Source organism: Numida meleagris, chromosome 3 (assembly GCF_002078875.1).
Source record: "Numida meleagris isolate 19003 breed g44 Domestic line chromosome 3, NumMel1.0, whole genome shotgun sequence".
Lineage (NCBI taxonomy): Eukaryota > Metazoa > Chordata > Aves > Galliformes > Numididae > Numida > Numida meleagris.
The window spans coordinates 16,527,834-16,552,942 of NC_034411.1; the positions used below are offsets into that span (position 1 = coordinate 16,527,834).

General features: G+C 36.5%; 1 protein-coding gene across 5 annotated transcripts in view; it reads right to left on the reverse strand.

Moving 5' to 3' along the window:
- The window catches only part of GPCPD1 (glycerophosphocholine phosphodiesterase 1), a 45,576-nt gene that overhangs the window by 5,828 nt on the left and 14,639 nt on the right, over positions 1-25,109 (reverse strand). For 4 of the 5 annotated variants that reach the window (XM_021389872.1, XM_021389868.1, XM_021389871.1 and 1 more), the window contains exons 3-19: positions 24,132-24,216; positions 22,993-23,077; positions 16,643-16,718; positions 14,625-14,666; positions 13,432-13,555; positions 12,003-12,249; positions 10,746-10,908; positions 10,526-10,658; positions 10,233-10,287; positions 8,015-8,107; positions 6,832-6,909; positions 6,034-6,073; positions 5,213-5,274; positions 4,026-4,091; positions 2,994-3,130; positions 1,742-1,877; positions 1,220-1,380 (exon numbers count right to left, since the gene is read on the reverse strand). In XM_021389872.1, coding sequence (XP_021245547.1) covers positions 1,220-1,380; positions 1,742-1,877; positions 2,994-3,130; positions 4,026-4,091; positions 5,213-5,274; positions 6,034-6,073; positions 6,832-6,909; positions 8,015-8,107; positions 10,233-10,287; positions 10,526-10,658; positions 10,746-10,908; positions 12,003-12,249; positions 13,432-13,555; positions 14,625-14,666; positions 16,643-16,718; positions 22,993-23,077; positions 24,132-24,216 — 1,783 coding nt within the window. Of the gene's footprint in view, positions 1-1,219; positions 1,381-1,741; positions 1,878-2,993; positions 3,131-4,025; positions 4,092-5,212; positions 5,275-6,033; positions 6,074-6,831; positions 6,910-8,014; positions 8,108-10,232; positions 10,288-10,525; positions 10,659-10,745; positions 10,909-12,002; positions 12,250-13,431; positions 13,556-14,624; positions 14,667-16,642; positions 16,719-22,992; positions 23,078-24,131; positions 24,217-25,109 lie in introns of those variants that run through there. The other variant, XM_021389873.1, reaches the window with a different exon arrangement.

Genomic DNA, 25,109 nt, shown 5'->3' on the forward strand with positions numbered 1-25,109 from the left:
CTTCAGTGATGTAAGTCTGAAGCAGATCCCTAGTGCAAAAACCTTGAAATTCCTTTTTATCATCCACAAAAAGGGGCAGATTACTACAGTACAAGCAAGACCCCCAACAATCCAGATCATCACTGGGCCCACCTATCTGGAAGGACTCTCAGTGGCTGGTAAGGGATTGAAAAGCGTTAACCGGTTTTGCACTGAGTGCCTAGAACTCCAAGAGGCAGCGTATTTGTCTTTTTCTCTCTATACATCCTAACTTGACATTCAGTTTTCACTTGAAAACAGAGCAGAACCCCTGACAAATACTTGATTTCCTTTGCCTTTTTTTTCCCCTGGTCCAATAATGTGCAAAACAATTCCCTTAATAAAGCAAACAGTTTGAAGGCTCGAGAGTCTTCTACAGTTTGATGTGTTGATTGCACTTAGTGTTTTCCCAGTTACATATTCTTTGTTTTAGATGTTCCGCCAGAGAGATTTCACCTTTTCAAGTTCAAGATTCTTCTTGTAATGCAAATTAAGCACTTTTTATGCGTGTGCAACTTAGGACAAGGGACTGAAATTACTGATTTTTCTAAGAACCTGAAGTAACATTTTTATTCAAAGGTTTACCACAGACATTTGATGTTCACCTGAACTGCACATATGTACACTCTGTTTTCTGAAGCGGTCATTTTTGGTAGTTTGCCCTGAGAGTCACACCAAACTGATCTTGGTACAGAAAAATAGCGCAACTGTGCATGCACAGCTTTGAAGCACAGGTAAAGAGAATGCTGGGAAAAAAAAATAAGTTTAACAGGGCTTTTAAAGGAATCAGTTTAACTTTTCTATCAATGAATGTAGAATGCCAGAAATTTCAGTCAGACAGTTAAATAACATTGTCCTCACCGTGTCAGGTACACAGTTTAACTACTGTCAGGAATGTTAATAGTTAATGAAAGTGTATGTTATGCACTAGCTCTTCAGAGAGACACATCATATTACATACATATTTGCTTAGCCACAGGAGAAGCAAACATATTTTGATTCGTATACACAGCTGGATGAATACAAATTAACGTGTCTCCTTACCTAGGTTTACAGTCTTGTTGTGTTCACAGTATTAAAAGAAGATACCATACACACAGTCAATCAAAAAGGAATGTGAAGTTTCCCAGGATTCAGTATGCAACAGTTTCAAAAGCTTAATTATTATTATTATTATCTTTTTTTAAGCACAGTAAAGTACCTGTCGTATATTAGCCCATGAACACCGTATTCTCTCAACTTCTTCCTGTTATCGGGGTCATTTGCATCATCACCCCATGAGAAAATAACTAAGCCTTTAGATATGGCTCTTTTAATATAAGAGGGATTCCTCAGCAGGTCTTCAGAGTGCACGTTAACTCCCTGAAATACAAAAACACTTCCATTAAAAAAAATTACAATTATGTTTCTGAGAAGCTCTCTCATTAGCATTTTTATCCATTGACACTTACTGCTCCTTATAATTTCACATATAATAATTGAATACAATTAATGAGTTTACTGATATTATTTACAATTAATGAGTTTACTGATATTATTAAGTACTGTAGACAGTTAAAGAGACATTTAAAATAACGGTCATTATTTTGGCAGTTGTTCACATTAGCATGAGTTTGATGGCAATTTTTGGTTAAAAACAAAAAAGAAAGAGATGGATTTACAACAATGAGTAGTCATTCAGTTTCACTTTATTGCAGAATAATTCCAGAACTTGTCAGCTTACCAGCAAGTTTTCAAACTGTGCAAAAGTAATGGCAATTGGAGTTGTACGAGATCTAAGATCCATGAGTTCAGGATAGAGCTTAGATTCTCCTTGGGTGAGAAATAACACGGGATACTTATTTTGCTTGTGTCGAACCCTGTTATTAAAAAAAAGGTTTCCAAGTAACAAGTTGTTTAAAAATCAAGGAAATTCAACTTTACTGTTTAGAAATTTCCCTCTTTAATGCATGTCCATTTAATCCCCATCTGGCATAACAAGATGGTACTGTGTTTTCATACCAAACTATGTGACCAACTACTCCAACAGTTTGTTGCCGTCAGAGCTAAGTATACACAATTAAAGGGAAGGTAGAGTTTGTGTTAAGCTCTGACCCACATCCTCAGGATGTTTATATAAAACTCTTAAAGACTATCCAACTCTGCAATTTTCTTATGTGCATAATAGAGTAAAATGAAAATTCAGGATAAGAATTTATCACGCTTAACGTACATTAACTAAAGTTGCATTTTTCAAATTGAATAATACCAGTGCAGTGGTATGAAGTGAAAACAGATGAGAACAAAGCTTTGGGATTACAGTGTTACACACTTTGACGCGTTTCGGAACTCTCTTATTAGTACCTTGACTCTGCTATGTCCTCCCCATTTACCCTTCTGCAGTATTTCATCAGTCTGGTCTCTTGTCAAATGAGGTTTCCATTAAGGCTTTCATGTCAAGTGCTAAATCAGTTCTTGTTATGAAACACTGCAGCATCTTGTTAGTTCACGTATATCCCAACTCTTTGTTTCCCAGTTAATTCCTAATTTCTTTTTCTGTGCCCCAATAACATGCTTACCAAGAAGAGCCACCAGATGTAATTCAGAGCTATTTCATTTTCTATTCTTTTAAAAAAGCAGGTACACCAGAAAAAAATTGTAACACAATTTGGTTTGTAAATTAGGCTCGCATACCTTTTAAGAAAGACCAAAAAAAAGACTGATACCCTAAGAAATCTTGGCCTTCTTTCGTTGTGTCAGAACTTCAGCATTCAGGAAAGCACCTGACAAGAAGTATCCACTTTAACTTCATTTTCCTATTTTATTTCTGGCACAGCTCAGACAGTAAAGGGGCCTGATTTCTTATTTCAATTGCCCACTACTTTGGCACTCAAATTTTACATCTAAATGGAACTTGTTAGTCTCCTTTTGAGTACTCTTAAATCCCAAATAAAATTACTCAAATTAAAAAAGTGTTTCCCCTCTTCTTAACTTACATGGTACAAATATCTGCATTAAAAGAAGAAAAAACAATTCTCCTCCTTCCAGCATTCATCAGAACAGTTTTCAGAATAATATCTAAAAAGAGGTTCATATCAAAGTAAGCTGACAAGTTGCCATCCCACTGTCCATCCTGTAAAAAGAAAGGGCAAGTTTCAGCCATTTCAAGTAACACTTCCTAAAATTACTTTAACAAGCTATAGCTTCCTGCAAACAGAATTCTTGTTTTGCTTAGGTTGAAAGTCTGAATACATCAGTCACTCCTTCAGCGTACTGAATGCCACTTACAGCTCCAGAGGGCTGTCAGTTTGAGAAGTGCAGCTGAATTCCAACAACAGGAAGATTCACTGAAAAATCCACTGATTCCCCATCCAAAGGGAAAGCTGCTACAAAGCCTTTTTTAATTTTGAAAATACATAGGAAATCCATGAAGAATCACTATAATAGGTATTCTGTACTGTTAGTTTTAAACACATAAAATCAACAATAAGATTTGTTGAAATAAAGGATATCCTCTGAGAACAGTAGTCTTTCTGCAGTTAGCCTTTCCCTAAGAGGATTAGCATGAGCCCATGCACAGACTTCTACCTACCACTGCACTTCAGTTTCCTTCTCCCACTCTAGGCATCCAGTCTTAGAGCTGACATCTGTTTCTCTCTAGAGCGAGCACTAAGCAATCTGAGTCCACAGGATTCCTATTCCTGCACCTTGTTGTAGCTGTCCCTGCATGAGGCCAGGAAAGTTTGAGTTTGCCCTTTTATGTCTCACTTGTGACCTATTCACTTTCAATGACGTCTTCTAGAAGCAGTCAGAACTGCACTACGAGCTCAGTCCTATACATACATCCTATTACTTGAAAATTATGTTTGCATATGGTCATTTACTCTGTTTTAAAGATAATGGGTCATAAAAATCCAAACAATTACATTAAAACAAAAACGCTTCTTTGTTCATAGCTTATAAAAAATTGTCATGTCAATTTCTACAAGCTTTAGCCATCAAAGTAAATCACCTGTACATTTACTTACCTTTTGTTGGCAGATCCATTTTATTTCTATGTTGAACCCAACATCTTCAGAAACTGACTCTAGAACCTGAAAATATTTCATTATGAACAGATTTTACAGCCAAGAGGAAGAACTAAGTACTGTTAGGGAAATAACTGGGATAATACACTGGAATTTAACCTCAGTGGAGTCTAAGAAGCGATTAAAAAACCTGAGTTTAAAGATAGGAAATATAGAGAAATTTGTAAAAATTTTGTCTTAAAAGAATTTGTCTTATAAGAGTAAGTCAGTTCACCTTGACACCTATGATTAAGTGCCCCATTTGTACTCCTCAAAAAGAAATGTTTTGTACTTCTCTAGAAAGCTGGGGTGTTTTTTTAGTGCAGAAATTATCAGTAGCCAATAGTCTGAAGTATGAAACTCTTGAGTTTAAAAGTTGATAAAAAAACAACAAAACCTAGATATTCTGGAACCTTTTAAAGGTGACACAGCCTTTCTTATAGTAAGAAATCATCAACACAGATGTAGGAATTGAACCTCAGTAGTTAAATCTATTACACAAAGTTCTCTGTTACAAGGATATTTTATATACTTTCTCATGTTAGTATTGAACAGGTATTAACAATCTTCGTGGTCCAAACAGAATGCAGTACTGATGTATAAAACAAGTTCCTAAAGGTCATGTTAATGAATAGTCTAGACACTAGCAAAAACCATCAAGGGGAAAAAAATAGCAATTTAAGAAATGAATGAACAAACTTATTGCAAATGATATCAAACCACGTGACAGTAGTTTCTGGGAAAAACAAGGCAGTAGAAAGACTGTAGTCTGCAAATCACCACAAAGGGAAACATACTAGAAATTCTCGTTTTCAATTACATGAACTGCCAAAGGCCTTTCTTTCCCTCCCTTAAATTTAACAAACAATTGTCAGTGCCCTAAAATGCAATGCCCAGATGTTAGCCAGCTGATATCCCGAGTTTTACAACTGGAAATGCAGAATTAGAAACCTTGAAAGGTAGGCAAACTAGTAAGTGCTGGAAAGGCTCCAGTAGCCAAATAAAGCCTAGATTCTCAGTTCCACCATGGATATTGGATGGTTAAATCAAAAATGAGAATCTCTCACTATGTGTTGCAACACTGAAAGGAAAACGCATGTTTTCATGTTCCATAATATAAAGCAATAGAGATGATGATTAATTCTTACTCTCTGCAGAGAAGGAAATGGCTGAGTCTCATAAGCAGAGTTTTCTTCTTCTTTAAAGGATGCTGAAAAGAAATACAAAATATTGGATCAAAACAAACTGCAGCATTCCTAATTCCAGCAAGAAAACAACAGTTCAGCATCGCAAGGTCTATAAGAATGACAAATGAAATCAGGTCTACATTTTGATTGTCATACTCCAATAAGTGTTGCCAATTCTTCTTTGACAGTGGGAAACTTTTTTTTTTTGACAGAATGTTTATCAGAAGCAATTTCTCCCATGCTTCACTCATTCAGTCACTGAATCACATCCAGTAGAAGCAGCCTTGCCTGTCAAGGCTTATTATTATTTTATCTTTTCCCAGACAAGTAGGATGTGTGAGGTACTTCGCCTCATTTTGCTGTCCCCATAAAGGAGATGAACTACAGCCCCAGATTTACAGCACCAGTAAGACAACCTACAGCAGTTACCAAAATTCTTGTTTGCAATTCTGTACAGCTGCCAAAAAAAGTACAGTTAGGGAAGCATAAGAAGGTAGCACTACATGCAATTATCTTGCTGTTATCTTATTATTCATAAATACATATTTAGCTATATATGCATCTTCTACTCTCCTGTCCCCTCTCTTCCTAGGGAAGAACTCCCATCCAGGTATTTACATCCTAGCAAAAACAAACAAACACTACCTCTACAACCTGCACAAAATTCAGGCAACTACTTAAGTGTTTAGAAGTGTTCAAGAAGCCAAATGTGACTAGAACAAGTCACTGCCACCATTCAATGTCTATTATTAACCCCAAGACTCTTGCCAACTAGTACGCACCATTGTGATCTTTTACTTTCAAGGCAGTCACATGAGCCAGCTATAAGGCATAAAAAGAAGAAAGTTACAAGTGTTCCACGCAGAGAGATCTTATTACAATTAAAATGCAATTTATGTTTTTTATTTTATTTATTTTTAAAGTTTGAATTTCCACTACAGACACAGTTTATGTAACTGGAAATAAAAGGAAACACAGGATTCTTGGTTCAGCTACATGCTTCCCTAAGGACGGTCATCTCAGCTTGGTCTTCAGTGGCAAGTCTTATTCTCCAATCCCCCTTTTTTACATAGGAAGAGCTTTTCTGTTTGAAAGATACAGCAATACCCAATTGAAATAATCAAGTTAGTTCTAGCCAGTCTGTTTTGAATGAGAGACCCTTCTAAACCTTCACACACACCTCCAAGGAGGAAGCTGACAATCTGGATTTCCCTTGCTAACAGGGAAATTTAAGAACTAGACAGACTTGGTGAATAGTATCTTTTCTTCAAATACTCCAATGCATTGGCTTCAAATGAACCTTACCACCTCTTTCTCTCTTTTTCCTTTTCTAAAAAAATAATATTAGCATAATGTTATGAATCTATTCAAGTTGTTTGGATGCTATTTCTCAAAGATCTGAGGAGTGAAATTTAGTCAGGTTGTAATGATAGTACAGAAGTACCATGCTTGGAATTAACTACTTGTTCTAATTTTACTATCTTTAAAACATATTCTCTCCCACATTATCTACAGCTACCCCAGAAACCAAACCTACAAATCCCACACTCAGCATATCACAGAAGCCAAAGTAACGGTACCTTCAACAACTGCAGCTGATCAAATGTGAGCTCTTTAACTGCAATCTCAAACAACTCCAAAGGCTCTGTATCCAGTTTCTTTGAAGAGAAAGAATACATAATAACAATTGCTGAAAAGTATAAAGGTCTGAATGCTTTCAGTTGCCTTTAATGTTACCATATTAAAATTTTCTGTCATACATTGTAAAGATAAAAGTCATGTAATAAGTCAGTTTGTTATCACTCAGAAGCATAAACCAGGCATCAATTTGAAAATCAGGATTTGGTCATTTATGCAAGTCACAGGCTTTAACTCTTTCATGCTAACCTTAAAAAAAAGTCAGTGCACTTATTCTGTAATAACTTGATCAGTTACTTAGGGGGGAATAAAATAAAAAGAAAAATCCCCAAGTAAAGAAATTCATTAAAATGCTCCAAGGTAATTCAGTTTATTATTATTTCGTTCTGACCCACCAAGCAGTTCAAAGCAGTTCTTCAGCCTCACTTAGTGTTCCCACAAGATGTGAGGTACATAGTTTACATGACAGTTAAAGCAAGATCAAAATGCAGAGAAAAAAATGGGATCAAGAATGAATGAGGAAAAATTAATGGAAGAGAAGCCATTTGTAGCTAATCCAGTTGTTCAGCAACTTCCTAAATGAAGGAGATCTTCCTTTCTTTGGATGTTTTGTTTTCCATCCATTGGCCACTACTATAATGCAAGTCAGACTTGGGTTTGACCCAGCGAGCATGTAGAAGAACACAACTGCTTAAGACAAATATACTATTAAGTATCAGCAGGGGGAAGAAATCATGTTGAGAATCATGCTGACTACCTCTCTCAAAAAAAATCCACCAAAAAACAACACAACCCACCCAGAATACCCCACCAGAATGTCTTACTCCAGACAATCTAAGGGGTCCTAAGAGGAGTTACAGAATGGAGTTCTGTGAATTTTTCTTTCGAACGATAAAGAAACGAAAGCTAAGGAGCAACTCCAATTTACCATTTAACTGCATTTGAAATGCTGTTGCTACAGCATCAAAAGGAAGAACTCAACTTCCCAGCTCAAGTTTATGCATATAGTAAAGCTACATTTCCATTCCATCCCATTCCTTGAACATCCAGAATTATTTCTATGAGAAACTATTTTAGTTTGTGGAACGGTCACACTTAAATTACAGACATCACCCTCATCCTTACCTTCTTCATGGCCATGCAGCAAGTCAGATCGTGGTATACAATAGGCACATGATCTTTAGAAAGATGTACGTCAAATTCCACATACGCTGCTCCCTAAAGAAAACAGCAAAAAACCCTCAATAGAACAAATAAACCCTTAACTATTAATGAACAAGGACTACAGAACAGCAGAAGACACAGGAGTACAAGTTGCCAAATATCCACAGGTCCTAGGCATCAATCAGAAGTTGAATGCAATGCTGGTCATTAACAATTCCATCAGATTCAACAAAGGATTAAACAAAACATGAAGAAACAAGCAAAAAACACCACAGCAGTAATGTTATAGTATGCGCAAGAGCAGAAACAGCTACATCCAGCATTCTCTGATCCTTGTGAAATGCATGTTATTTCCTCTTAAGCCTAAAAAGGAACAAACATTAAACAACGGCTCTAAGGATAATCTTTATGGAGGCGGCCACTGGAAGAGAAAAACACACAAACTTTTAGTTTTTGACAGATTTTTACTGACTCTAAATAATTCCTTTCTGAGAAGAAAATTTTTGTAGCAGTGGCTATGAGCCTTTTCATTTTGAAAAATAGTTGGAAGCATTTTTCTGGTAATAATAATTATTTTATAGTTAATTTCTGAGTCACCATACTTCTTGTGGGCTTTTCAAAAGCTGTCTATAAGCCTGCAGCATTCACTTAGAAATTAAGAAGTACTGTTTGAACAGATTCTTTAGTAATTGCAGTTTTCATTTGCTCTGCAGTCAGTGCATGCTCCAGACAATATCTTTGAGTTGTACTCCAACTCTCACGTGAGAGAAAGCTTTCAGCTGTGACTCTTGGAGAGTCGGGAGTTAAGTAGTCAGTAAGTATAATACTTAAGACTCTAATCCCATCTCTTTAACAACTCCAGAAGATGCCTGGTAAGAAACCACATTAGTGGAGACGTCCCTGAGAAGTCTAAGGAACCTTGGAAGTTAAACAGCAGGTGATCTCATAGCTGCAACTTACTGTAACCACAGATCTCCAATGAAAACAGGAGCTAGGAAAGGAATGCCAGAATGCCCCCCATAGGACTCAAGCTACTCTGCTACATTGTCTCATTGTTTCTTTGACTAGATAGATCCTACCAGGGATCAGTAACAGATTTCTGAAAGGAACAAAACTGACTGCCTCTATCAGAGAATTTAAGAACCAGAGGCTAGGATCTCCAAATTTTATGACTCATCTCAGGAGTCAAATTCTTCATTGTAACAACTACAGGATCAAAGAATTGTTGTATTCTAGAAACTCAGCCCCTAAGCCCTGTTTTGGAGACCAGATTTAGATCCTCAGCAGTCTCCCAAAAATAACTTTTCTGCCTGAGAGTATGCTGATTGACTCCAAAAGAGCCAAGATTTCATACAGGATTATTCATAATTTTGAACACATATGCTTCTGCAGGGTTAAAGTTAAAATTTCCCTGTATTAGAACAACATTAGAACACGTTGCATAGGTCATGATTTATTTCCACGGAAACTACAACAGATACAAAGAGCACAATAACACTACTTGATAGAGCAAATTTTCAGCCACAACCACGCTTTTTCAATACTGTCGCCAGCATTAGCTATGTATTTTCACCAGCAATGAACAAGAGACTGCATGCTGCACTCGTACAAATCTGCATGGCCATCCAAATTGTGGTTTGCCTTTCAAGTCACTGTCACAATGCACCACCCAACACCTCACTGTGCTCACACTCACTGTTTGGTCTCCAGAAACATCCAACAAGTGTCAATGAATGTCAGTGGGTGTGATTTTTTTTCCCACATGGAGCAATTCAGATCACCACTTTTGCCTCAATACACACTTCCATGTCAGATGCCGTTTTGTCAGACTGCCCCTCCGCTGCCATCTGTTACATGGCAACGAAATGCAACAGGACATTGGTGGGAAGCTTCAATTTTACTGTCATACCACCAACATCCACCTCTGATGTCATGGGCCAACACAATAAAATAGGAGTAGACCCTGTAGATGGACTTATTTTTTAATAACTTAAGGATAAGAGTTTAACTAAGCTATTACTTTCCTTCATATTTCTTCACAGTGTCTCCATGATTTGATGCCTTTTTTTAATTAAAAAAATCAGCACATTGAACATTTATCATATTGAATCATGAAAATTAAGCACGGCAAGCTAGTTTCAGCTACTCAAGTACTGTGTTCACACAAACGTGTACATACATGACTAGCAGCATTCCTCAGAGAAGCTATAGTGTTCTCTTGAACTTTAGCAAGTCTGAAATAACAGCAGAAGAAAAGGTTTTATTAGAAGCAGCATGTCACAAAAGTCCACTGAAGCAACAGAAATACAAATAAGAAGTCCGTTTTATAAAACACTCTCATTTGATATTGAAGAGACTTAAAATGATTGTGAGTTATAGCTTATAATGTCAAACTACCTGCTTCCCCAGTTGATATCCATGAAACCAAACATTAAAGAATAAAATCTCAGATTAAAACACAACGGAACTTACTTAGCTGTTGTTGTAGAGTTTCCAGCTCCCCTGTGTCCAACATCGAGAGTTGTTCTTGGTTTCCAGTATTTTGCATATGAGGCCTTCATATCACAAGTATATCCCTGGATTGGCTTAATTATTATGTAGTCCACTACAAGAAAAAACAAGAGCTTCATGTATCAGTAGACAACAAGAGACTTGCAGTGAAGTCATCTACATTTATTTGCATCAGCTGTACCTCTGACTTTTCCAATAGTCTTCCTTGGATTTCTGCCCATAATAGCAAGTGTAAGAATTCCAGCACTCTTCCCAGATTCCGCAATTGTGGATGACAGGAGGCAGGCAGAACCTACATGACCTGGGTGCTCATCATCTTGCACTACTTTCTCACTTAAATCTTCCTGAAAACAAACAAACCAACCAAAACACTGTTATAAGCAGGTAAAAACACTAACGAATTCTTATTTCCTTAAAGCCTGGCTCCTCAGCAAGTCAGTAATTGATTTAACAATCTCCCACGCATTACAGAAAACACAAACTTCAGGCCGAAGTTGTTTTTGTGTAGCAGTGTTGCAAGTTATGATCAGAAATATGAAATTGTTGGTGGCAATCTAAACAGTTACATACACTTGTTTTTGAAATGGTAATCTTTTCAGAGCAAAACTAGACACAAATAGGCTCTCTTCTAAACCATCCATGTTACATTTAGAGAAAGATAAACTAGATTTTTTTTTAACATATATTATATCTACATTATATTTTATATATTATACATATATATAATATTTCATATATGTAGTACTATATATATATTTAAAATAGCTTTGTGTTCATTTGCAGAGAAGGAGGAGGGTAAGTAGCACAAAGAACAAGCACTTGAGCAAGTAAAGTTCAGAAGCTATGTCACCACTTTAAAATTTTAAGCGATTGAGGAGCATTTTTAGTCCAAACACTTCTTTATGCATCACCAGTATGAGAAGACAGAAGTTATGCCCTTTTACAAAAAGAATATGAAATATATTTCCTGAAATATTTTAAAGTAACTTGAAAATGTAATAGTGAAACTCTACATAAGCACGGTTTTAATTTGCACTAGCTAGTCCAGAGAAATCTGTCTTAAAGTCAAGATGAAATAGTTGTAATTTAACTAGTCCATGTACACACTGTTAAGATTCAAAGGATAACAAGAAGTTATCTCTGGTAAAGGATAAAAATCAAGCTAACCTAACTACATGCATTACCACACACTGATTTGTACTAACTTCTAAATAAGCAGAAAACACAACATTTTCAGGGCAATACTGAGATGACTTAAACCTCTCTGTAAAATGGTGCAGTAGCAAACTGTATCATAATTCACTCACACAAATAACATCCAACAGATCAAATACGTCAGTCAGCAGCTCAATCCTAACAGTGAAATCTTGATGCTAATTGACTCCATTAACTCCAGAATATAAGACTGCAGTTGCTTCTAAACACTGAAGTGACATACCTCAAAAAAATCAAAGATTAATTCCAAGTTATCAGGCTCCATGGTTTGTATAGTGTATTCTAGCCATCGATCTGACTGCAAAGCATAACCACAGTCTGGCTGAGAGTGTCGGCATTTATATTCGTTGTTGCTTATTAAGGAGAACTCCACAGTGTTTGCCATTTTCTGAGGAACAGTAGGGGATGTTTTTTCTTGGCCCTCTTCATCATCATCATCTTTCTCCAGGCCTTCTAGAGTCAACTTCACTCTATTCAATCAAATAGAAAACAAATTGTTATGGGAAGAAGTAATGGTGAATTAAAAAGAAGCTTGAGCAGAAGCTACAGGAGAACACAAGAATTATTTTTAACACCACCAGCTACAGGAAAGCAGTACAGTGGGCCCTGACAAGTTTAAGAGTTTGGAATTGTTTCTTTCAAAATCCCTTTTCTAGTCTGACTTAAGTGCTCACATCACTGCTAATACAGGAACGTGGGTAAATGTGAAAACTGTAGTAAAAATATAAAATATAAAAATATAAAAGCAGCCCTCTACCAAATTAACCAATGATTTGAGCTATCAAAATAGACAAGCTTTTCTCCAAAGATTGATATCCATAATGTTGGGAGACTAACCAAAAGCACTGAAAATAGCAGTAGTTACAGAATCACAGAATTGCAGGGGTTGGAAGGGACCTCTAGAGATCAGAGTCAAACTCCCTGCTAAAGCAGGTGCCCTACAGCAGGTTGCACAGGTAGGCATCCAGATGGGCCTTTAATATCTCCAGAGAAGGGGACTCCACAGCCTCTCTGGGCAGCCTGCTCCAGTGCTCCATCACCCTCACTGTGACAAAGTTCTTCAAGATCAACACTGAATGCTGATGGCTGCTGCTAAGCACATACATAATTTTAGCCTCTGAATACAGATTACAAAAAAGATACTCTGAAGTAGTTAGTAAGTATCTTGAGAAGTCTTGAATAATCATTTAAAAGTAAACAGAATTAAGTTTCTGCAATATCACGGACTGAGATGAACTAGTCTCTTTCCAAGACTCAATACTATTGAAGGCAGACATTCCAAATGATGTCCAATTTCACTGATGTACAAAATTAAAAACATTAGTGATGGAACCACATTTAAGTAGTCTCCTTCTAAGTCACCTTAGAAGCAGACTGGACGCAGGGTTATCATTTAAATGTCAACTCACTACTAAAATTGAACTTATCTCAAAACAACTACAACCAGAAATCCTTTACACAAATTCCACATTCTGAATATCCTCATAGAATAGGACATCACAGTACATTTAAACATATTCTATAACCTTGAAAGATAACATTGCCAAAGCAGGTGACAGCCACAAAAACCCTATCAGGGCAGATCCAACTCTTTTTAGGCACAATATGGAAAACGTGAGGTAAATTGCTAAACAAGATGAGCAGGCTCTTACCTAAACCTTGATGTTTTGAATTTCTTCTTTGATATCATTACAGGGGACTTCTCAGAATAATGCAGACGTAATCGTATTTCTGTTTGACAGGTCAGCCACCCAGCATCCACAGTTTCAATACCATCTGTTATGAATTGAGCAACAACAATTAAGAAGGCACCTTAAAAACATCTTTAATTTTTAAAGGAGAATCTAGATAGTAAAATATAAATACGGTTCCTCTGGCATCATCTTCCAGCCAATCCTCCTCTATCAGCTTTATTGAATAGAATTTCCAAAACAATTGCTGTGTACATCCTTTCACCTGTCTTTTCTGAGCTACCTAGAACAGGCAACATATGTAGTTGTTCACTGGCTTTTAAAGGAAACAAATAGGAACACCAATCCATGCCAACTTCACACGTGAACTGTCAGAAGGAAAGCACTGAGTGTTTCAGTATTAATTTTATTCTAAAAGTTCTAAAGCAACTTGAGACTTCCCGTTTCAATTGAGATAGGAATATAATCACAAGCAAAGCCAGTAAAGCAGCATAAGCCCGGAGGACAGAATATAGCAACAGATACGATGGGGAAAAAGCACAGAGAAGAATCCTCAACCTCACCATCAGGAGAAGGAAAGCCTACAAAGGAGGATGGCCAGGAAGCACAAGCTGCCAGACCAAGTGTCAAAGGAGAATCCATAGTTTTGAAGAGTTCCTAACAAAATATTACCTTTGATAGGGGTGTGAATGAAAACAGAAAAGCTTTAAGATAAGACATATAAGACATAACAAAGAGTTAACACAGAGGACTAAGGATTAAATGAGAAGTGGGTTTTCACTGCAAAAGCAGCACATATGCACGCACAGGAGCATGAGGTTTGAATTTGAGAAGTTTTGGCAGTTATGTGCATAACTGAAGATGCAGACCGGGTATATTTAGTGTGATCCTTCTACTCGGGAAGAGTTCTTTCTACAGCTAGTTTTAAAGAGAAGGCTAGTAGCAGCCTATTCTGTCGTTTCAAAATACATACTTATAGCCTAGAGGTCACAAATTGTATCCACACCAGTACACTGACAATCTTTCAGCTCTTCTTTCAATAAAGCAGAAAATTCATGTCTATAACTAACTCAGTTTTACACAATGTTTTTCGACTACAATGCTTAACCTTGTCAAAGCTAAATACACAGTAAAGATCAATATATTTCACTTACTATGAATTCCAAAGTATCCATCGTCAATGGTCATTTCATTTTCTAGAATTGAAATGAGGGGAAAAACAGAACGGAAGACACTAATCAGTATTAATACTAGTAGGAGTCGTTGCCAAGTTAAATTCTACTTTTTCACTCTGTTTCTAAAGAGCCTATCTAATAAAAAGTACAAAAATTGAAATAGAAAAAATAAGTATGTTTATCTATCAGGTTTTTTCCAACCTCAGGCTTTCCCTAGATTCTGCAAGAAAAACCCACCAACCCAAAAAACGCCCTAAGATTTGTGCTTCGCCTGAACTCATCTGAACTGAGAAAAAAAATCAAGAAAGCTGCATCATTTCAGTTTGCTGTAGTAGTTTGCTGGCAACATCTACATCCTACTAGACCCTACAATGACTTTCTTGTTACTGTCCAAACCCTTCAAATTTCTTGCAAACATATAAGAAAGCTGTTCTCCTGCACATCTACAGTTAAAGATTATTAACTGAGTTAAGCACAATCAAAATGCTTATTCTGTCCACGTGACAGAAACCTATTCTAGGATGAAATAATCAAAATACTCATTTCACAGTTACTTCCATCCTTACTCTCTCCCAAGTTTTAATAGCTGAAATCTTTAGGCACTAAGTGAATTCACCAGCATTTACAGAATTGCAGTAGCATACACGAACTATGAGTTTCTCACAAGGCTTAATAAAATGTTGTTGCTACAGCCATTAGTCCTAATGTTTTTCTAGGAGGAATCATAATCCTGTCCTCTGTTTTTAGTAACTATTAACCAACAATGTAGGGTCATAATAATGAAGTGCTAACATTCTGGTTTTGCTGCATTTTCTTAAAGACTGCTTACAAAGAAAGCCCCTATTTTCATGGAGACATGGGAAATTTAGCTTCTGTGATAAAATTTAATTTTAACTTCATGTTCCGTTAAAAAAAAAGTATGCATCCTCACCACAGAATTCTGCAGAAAATGTTTTTGACATTAATTCTTTACTAAAGAGACAAAAAGTATTGAGTATTACTTGGAAAAAAAAACCTAATTGTATGGAATAAAGTTATCTGAATTTAGAGACAAAGCATAAACCCCAAGAGAGGGCAAACTGCTTCCCTAATTATTAAAAAACACAGAACTAACTTGTTACAGGAATACAAAAACTGAACTGCATTAATTCAAAATAAATTATACCCAAAAAACAGTGATCATGCATTTTTCATTATTAACAGTTTAATATCATCTTCTTTATAAAAGATGTATTCTTTCAATGAATCAGAAGATATATAATAGACATATACTCTATGTGAAGAAGTGGGGAGAAAATAACATTTCTCATATTCTAGAAGGAACAGTGCATAGAACATGCCATTCTAAGCAGCATAAGACATCTAGATTACAAGCTACATTCAAGGCTCATCACTTAAACACCATCAAAACACCCAAAATCTCCCACCTTAGAAAAGCATTAGGAACTTGTATGCAGGTCCACATGCCACTCCTGCTTCCAGCATAATAAATTTTTTGCTCTATTGCCATATAAATTAACTACGTTAATTTACTTATTTAAAGAAGCCTAATTTTTTTCTTTCATTTAAAAATTTACTAGTGATATAGTATTTAAACAAAAACAGTAGTGAATTCATGCCCTCCCCCTCCCCACATTCTCTGGGAGGGAAAAAAAATATATTAAAAAATGGATCCTTAGTCTCAAAGAATTAAGTTTAGAAAAAATGATTACATTTGAAGTTAAAAAAAAAAAAACAGTCCACATCATCTTAGGGATGGCAGCAAAGAATTTCACACCCTCTTCATTTTTAAGTCAGTTATTCATATACATACAGTTAGATGGGTTGGTTTTTTTTTTTTGAGAGTAAGGTCCATGTTGTGCAAAAAAAATTTATACCTCCAAAACATTAAAAATTTAAGTATTTTATATCTATCATTATCAATCCCTCTAAACCAATGTGCAGCATATTAGCAATCTTATGCATATGCCTCAAACAGATGCAGTTTATGCCCATACCTAAAGGGGTAATTGATCGTGGTTGTAGATGAGTCTCCCACGTGTGAACTATGACTTCGCAGGGACCATCGATAGTCTGTAATTTAAAAGTTAAATGTCTACAATAATTTCTTTTGTTATATCTGATTTTCTACCCATGAAGCTCTTTGGGATGGTTGTGAACTTAAATTACAGATTTAAAAGGACAAGGAGAGTGAGAAAGAGAGAGGGAGGGGGTGGAAAGAGAGAGAGAGAGAGGGAGAGAGAGAGAGAGAGAGAGAGAGAATGAAATGAAGAGAAAATAGGTCAGGCTTGGCTCTTACCCCTTGCAACTGCTGCTGCCGCTATCTGATATGTCAGGTCACACTACATATGACAAAACTTGTCAAAAGTCCCGACAGCGGTGATGTTAAACAGAACTATTACATCTTTACTGCTTATAACTACTATTCTGGACTACTGTAGTCTCCTTTGGATACGAAAAAAAACAATGAACAAAACAGTGTCTGTGAACTCATCAGGAGAGCTTTCCACTACCACCACAATTCATACGAGCCCCATCTCCACAGTTGGAAACAGCGAATCTACTCACGCAGTTAGATGTTGATGGGGTCGGCTCTCCCCCAGGACTTACTCAACTAACTCCAAGTCTACCTAAAACAATAATTCAAGCTGTGGTGCAGAAAAACAAATGATCTACCACGCAATTAAAGCCTAAGTAACTGGAATTTGGCTGCCTCAGGAGGAAGAATACACTGATACTACGCAATCAACCAGCAATGAAGCCCCTCGCAGGCCTATGTTTGAAGCAGGATAAATAAGATTATTTCACTAAAAAAATCACTCTTTAGTTGGCAAATAGTCTAGACTTAGTAAAATTGTAAATGCTTTCCAGGTTAATACCTCAGTGTAGCCAGTGGCTATTGACAGAAAGAATATGCCTGATTTCCAGCTCAGTCACCCTAGGAAGTTGTTTGTTTTCCCTAACATTGCCTGGCTGTTACTGCCAGTAAAAACTGCTGCCGAACAGCTGCAGAGCTTGTCCTTTTGGTGGTCTGGGCCTAAGCAACTCTTTATTTGCAGAAAGTCTAGCTCTTATCTCCCACCTGAGTCATACCAACTTCAGTGCCAAACTGTCCCATACTGCAGGTTCTTGCTTAAACAGATTCCAGCTCAAGAGGCACATCCAGACAAGTTGCAAACTCAACAAAGCATTCCAATACCCAGATCTGCTATCTTACAGCCCACTTAATTCTTCAGCAGCTGATGGGATTTCTTGACCTATATCAAATGCTTTTAACCTAACCAAATTTTCTAGTGAATTCTGAAGTGTGTATACTTAATAGTCAAATCAGAATAAAATGCAAACGTTTAAACTTTTGCTTTAAGGACATGATACATGTAAATATAAATAAGAAGACACTATTGTTCTCACTTTATTCCTGTTATGGGACTGTTTTATTTTCCCTTTCTGCCGCTGCCAGAATACTAGCTCTTATGGACTTGTAGAAAAGTAAGTTATGACAAGTTTCTTCCCCCATTTTTTCCACAGACTCATCCTTGTATATCACAATCTCCATTTCCAAAGGTGAAAACTCTGCTTGTCAGCATTTCCTAACTACTAACATTTCCTAACACCGTGTACTGCTCTCCAGCAGCAGCTCCCATGAACAGCTGCAGAGCTCGCAGTTCACTATGCTGGGGAATGCAAACTTGTCCTAACACGCATTAGGCTGTTTTCTACAGAAGGCAGGTAAAGGCTTCTACTTGTAGAAGCAACCCATACAGCGTACTAAAATACAAAGCCAGCTTATTTCTCAAAGGGTAAATGCACTACTGAAATTCCACATTTTACTTTTAGGTACTAGAATTATGAATGACAATTTGAGTATTATTACCACCAGACCAAGCACAACACACCGGATACAGGTAACTACATTTCAGCCCCTGAAAGGGATACAATGAGATGGTTACACATTTAATCCCAGAAACTCTCAATATTTTCCATACTACTAAGAGAAGCCGAGCAAGCAGGTAGCGAATGGGCACAGACACGACTGCGCCCTCTCCCAATCCCTGCTCAGACTTGTTGTTTAGCTGCAATTTATTGAAATGCCTCTAAGATGTTTTAATTACAACCAACAGAAGTCACGGTTAAAGTGAGGTTAGAGTACTGGTGCAATTCCAATTATATATAGCGACATCTGAATAACAGTTCAGTTGGGATCAGCTTACAGCAGAAGTTAATGACATGCCATCAATATTCACAGTATGAATATGGTATTTAAGAAGTCAGGTTGTCCAAGCAGTAGCTTAAATGACACGTCCCCAAGTGTCACTTCAAACATCCCTATGGGCAGTACACTGACATTATACGGAGCGGCACTGTATGGCAGACTAGCTATTAACACACTTAAAAAATAAAATGGCAAATCCATTTCCCTTTTTATTTTTAAAATAGTTATTTTTATTAAATGAAAATTCAGGCCTGTTCCAAAATTCCTGATCCAAGACTACACAACAGAGTAGACATTAAGAAAAACAAGATGATCTCAGAACAGAACAAAATAAATCCACAAAGGAGATGACAAAACATTTAACCAGATGCACTTTATGGCTAAACTTCTTAAAAGTGTATTTGAAGGATGTTAATCTACTTAAAGAACATGAAGTCACTAAACAAATTAGTCTCAACTCCCAGTACTGTATTTCTGACAAAAATATCTCCAGATTTCTATACTGTCTAAGATACAACAATTAGGCACAAAATCAAACAACCAAAGCTTTACAGCCAGTGTCACTAACGCCACAAGGCAATAGCGTTTTCACATCACCTGCCACAATATCTTAGGCTAACTAGAGACGCTATAGCTCTAATATTTCCCATAATATTTAACACACAATCTTCCACCTCAGCTCAGTCCTAGCAGCAGCGCTCCTTTGTCACCGACAGGTTAGCCATGGGTTAATCATCTGGCAAGAGGTCTTCTGAGGGACGTGGCTACTAAAGAAATTACTGAGCCTGGATCTACATTTCATCCTAGTTACTGTACTCCAAGCACGACATGGACTTGACTTACATTGGTTTTAGAAAAGCTAGCAAGTCTCATTTGAAATATCTTCCGTCAAGCAATACTCACAATTGTGAAACACATTCACCAACACAATCTTACAAGTTCCACTGCACAGGCAGATAGCTATTTCACACTTCCCTTCAAAGAAATAACCCTAAGCTTGCATGATTACTTGCTGTTGGAAAAACAAACAAACACTGCTGAACAGAATACTGTATGTGTTTACCTTACTAAGGTTTTCAAACGCGCATCATGCAAACAACACCTATCAAAAAATTATCCTAAATCTCAAATATATTATGCAGTTTAAATTTGAAACAAGGTATGTGGGTGGTTTCCCACTCCCTTACTCCCCAGTCAGACAGAAAGTATATACAAAATAAGACAGGAAGATTGTTACAGTAAGGTAACTGGTACTGGACTATGTTTGAGACAAAAATCTGAGCAAAACAATTTAAATTACTATCTTGTTTTATCCAATGCATTTATTTACTTTAAAAAAAAAACTTAGGATGACTCATTATCATTAAAATGGTTATAACATTAACAGCTCTTGGTATTTAGGAGTCAAGACTTGTACCAATTCTACAGTAAGATGTTCTTTATGTATACATTCATTTATATGGACTCCTAAAATAGTCTATACATTTCTGTATTAAGTATAAAATGATACTCTGTTTATATAACCATTATCATGTTAACATCAAAATGCTTCAATGCAAAGCAACCAAACTTCCCGCGACATTGTACTACCCTTCAAGCAAAATAACAGACAGATCATACCTAAATAATGGCTATTTTTTAAAGGGAGGTTAGAAAAATACTTTCCCCATTTTTTTTTTTTAAACTCCAAAACACAAGTCATCATATGCATTTTCATATCTAGCCTGAGATCATTTCTGTGTAAACATGCATCACTTCCACTTTGCCAACATGCACCCCTATCAATGTGATTCGTCTCAAGCATCTTCAAAGATGCAGTTCTCAGAGAGACGACAGGAACAGTAGCTTGAACTGAATCTGCCTTTCAGTATCATTCACTCAGTTACATAGCATCAAATTCACATTCAGACTTTAACATGGAATTAAAACTAGACATATAGTTAAGTTATCCAACTACAGACCATGACATAGAATTGCACTCATAAAATGTTAACAGGATCTGAAGGACCACATATAGCAAGCTTGAGAAATTAATCACATGCTATGTATAATAAAACACATTCACTGAAATAAACATTCAGAATAATTTAATTTAGAAGCATCTTTTATCCTTATCAGGGTTCTTAATGATGAAGTATTCCACTGACTGTCTTATTTGCACTGTGTTCTATATTACATTCCTGACAGAATGAAGGAACCCTGTTTATTTATAGTTCTGCAAAAACTATATATAAAAATGTACGTATGTATGTATGTATGTATGTAGAAAGAGGAAGAAAACACTGAGGGGCAAAAATACCAGCTACAGAAAGCTATTTCTCATAAAATGAAATCCTGTCCTGTGGCACTGTGCACTTAATGGGTACAGGTTAGAGACTGCTAAGTGGGTAACTATGCACCCAGGCAATTCACGTGCTGTTTTGTAGGGTGTTTCAGCTTCCTTTTTATAGACAGTCGCTCTTTATGCTGTTATTCCATAAAATTCATACTTACCTTGGCAGACTCTGCATCACACGGTACAAAAAGCGTGCACGATACAGAGCACCTACTTAAAGAAACACACTCACCAATACATATTGTAAACTTTTTCAAATGTTAAAGCAAACTGTTGTCTATGAGCACATTTTCTGCCCATTTGCTCTCACTCAGTGTACTTTTTTCATGTGGTATTGCTTACATTTCAAACTTCTGGGCATTTACAAGAAATAGAAGAGTCCCATCAAAGCTGGTAAATGATGAAAGACAGATCTACTTTTGGCCTCAAAAACTTAACAACACAACAAACATTACTGACCTTCCCTTCTTTTCCCTCAAAATAACAATGAAAGCACGACTTTCAGATGATACTGTTGTACGTGCTGTAATGAAAAGCAGAGCAGCCTCATGTCTCATTTCAAGTCGGTACCCTTCACCGAGAATTTTCATGACACCTCTGTCAAATACTTTTTCAGTGAAAGTAAGCTGAATCTAGCTGACTTCATGCACTCCTGACAGTAATTTAAAATATATTAAAAAAACAAATAAAACACCAGACCAGATAATTCTACAACTCCTTTGCACATTCAGCCTAGCCTTCATAAGCCTGATTTCAAACAAAAACTTAAGTTCAAGGTAAACAGCTACAGAACATTCACAGATTAAGCAAGAAAGCAAAGATAGTTTTAATTTTTATTTTTTTTTACAGTTATAATTCATGTTAAAGAAAACAGCTGAAGAGTATTGGCTCATTTTTCTAAGTTAGTCTGACATTTTTTCTGGACACCATTCAGTCTCACAACCAGTCTGAAGAAGAAAGAGCTTCCTCCAACTACTGTATCTACAGACCAATATACTACCCCATACATTCAACTCACAGGCAACTTGGACATCCAAACCCATAATGACACATTGGTGTCTCATTGGTCAAGTCATGCAAACCACAGAATTGAAGGAAGGTTTGGGGTGGAAGGGACCTTAAAGATCATCTGGTTCCAACTCTCCTGCCATGAGCTGGGATGCCTTCCACTTGAGAACGTGCTGCTTAAAGCTCCATCCAGCCCAGCCTTGAACACTGTACAAATACCTATACAAACTCAGAGAAAGCACTAGGATGCTCCATCTATCTACTCCAAGAGATAAACATGTTAACTACACAGCACAAAGGAAAGTCAATCTGTCTCACATTTCACCAAAAAGTCTGCAGTTACATTTTAAAGCTGTAGCAAGGTAAAACCTGCTCACAATTTCTCCTGCTATTGCTCGTTTTCATGCTAGAGATCCTTGTCTTACTAAATCTCTATTTAATTTTAGGTGTAAAAGTTGTTATAGCCCTACTATATCCAATGAAAACTTCCTTGTACTGCTTAAGCTATTACAGTAGTCTCAGGCATTTCATTATCCTTAGAATTTTCAACAAGCACTAACAATGGCTAAAGACAAAAGACATCGTCACTAAAATTAAGTTAACCAAAAGCAGTTACGTATTTCCTGAAATGAGTTGCTTGCATTACCACAAGTATTTTGATGTTTCATATGCTGAAATTTAAAATTTCTTTCTATAATCTGAGATTTAACTCAGAAAATCCTTTTTAATCCAAATGAAGACATTTTTCCACAGAAAATGAGTTAAATTAAAATAGAAAACATTGTACATACCTTAGGTTCTAAGAAGTACCCTTTAAAATATCGATACTTAACAGGAACTCCTCTGGGAAGCTCTATAGAAGCTTTCCATAATTCACTGTGAAAAGAGTTCAAAAACTTAAGAGATTAAGTTCTCTGATGTTTTATCCAGTGTTCTAAATGCTATTTTAGCTTAACAGCTGTACTGTCAGCTAAAAAAATGGTTTATTAATAGAGACTGAAAACATTCGTTCTCAGAAAAGAAAGCTATATTCCAAACATTTGCAGCTTCTCAGGTGTTTTTTGTTTTAAATTAGCACAATAATCTATCCCAGAAATAGCATAAAAGTAGCACATGCAAATACACTGGTATTTTTTGCAACTTTGATGGCAAAACTGAGTTTGCACCATGGTATTCAAAACAGCAGGCGAGGCTTAATGCTCTTTACAGGTTCCTTCTTATTCTGATTTAGTATTACTTATTTAGTTCTCCATTCTAAATAAAACGGAGTGTATTGCTACAAGAAGGTTTTTCAGAAGGCATACTTAGAACAGAAACTGCACTTTCGGATCTCAAATCTGAAGAACTCTACAGGAGCAAGAACTCTCATGCTCATTTAACAAATAGGGAAAACATGATGATGTGATTCTGGAATTCATCCACCATCACATATGAAGTCACTGACAGAATTACAAGTACATCTTATAACCTTATTTCCTGCATCATGCGGACAAATAAAAACAGGTAAGGGTACCATTTTAAGGAAATACTCAACTCCTCTGCAGTGCTAGACTGTCTTCATATACACTCATTTTCATATGAGCACAAATCACACAGGAGTTTTAGCATTAAAACTATCATCTTCTTCCCACCTTCCTACAGGCACAACAAGTACTTGTACAGATTAAGAAGAAAGTAAACACCTCCCATAATTTGGTGTTTGCATCGTTACAAGACTGCGAGTTATCCTTAGCAACCTCTCATTAGAAGCATCTACAACTGTACTTCTAAAGTGTGTCACCCACAATGGTAGAAGCATCATTTGTAACTAGAAGAGCATAGCAAAGTTAAACATTCGCTTAAACATGTTCCTACGTAGCCTGATAGTTGACAAACTCAGAACCAGAATAAATTTGTTGCTCCAGATATTTAAAGAAAAAGAAAATCCTACCAGTCATCAGTCCGGAGGACCACTGCAGCTTGTGGATTCCAACTTCCCAAAGCACTGCAACTCCCACATATTGCAAAAACCTCTCCTGAAAAGGAACAGAACAAATTAAAAACAACATGGATATCATAACTCAAGCCTACATGGAACTACTATATATAGTCTACAAGATTAAACATTTGAATAATTTTAATGTATAAAGCAGGCTCATCCATCCAAGCTTCTTTTTGGATCCAAACGGTCTTTTCCCCTCCCACTCAAAATTACAGCAGTGTTTTCTCTCCCACCACAAAGGTATTGCTGAGAGGTACTGCAAACAACCCAAACCTCTAAGAAGGTTGGCATCCAAATTTTCCTACATTAACACTGTTCAAGTAAGTCTTTGGAAATGCAGAGGGCAAGTTTTCACTGTGAAATGTCTTTTGTAAAAAACAAAACAGTTACATATATATTTATACCCACAGACGTGTGCTTACACATCTGTGAGTATATACGTATTCACGCATGTACAAACATATAAAAAAACCAGTAATTTTCTAAAATCATATGAATTAATGAGAAGCAGATAAAACAGGAGGTTGATAGCGTCATTCCCAAGGCAATACACAGCTTCATTCCTGTGAGAAATAAAATTCATTTTGCTACCATGTTTTAAAGTTTTTACTGGATATAAAAATATGAGTTTTCCACGCAAAAAGTTATATGCACACAGTATGAACAAAAAAAACCACAATAGTGTAAGAATGCTCAATTCTGAGGAATCCAAGAGATGAAGTTAACATTGCAATGCATCCTTATTTTTTTAATAGAAAACCAACATGCAGGACTGTAAGAACAACGAGAAATACAACTGGAAAGGATAAACTAGTATTTTGCTTTTTACAGGGTTTCAACGATATTATTATACACACTATCTGTTACAGAAGGAAGAAATGTAGAGTTGTTACACTTATACCATCTGCTGAACCTTTTAGTCTTCTC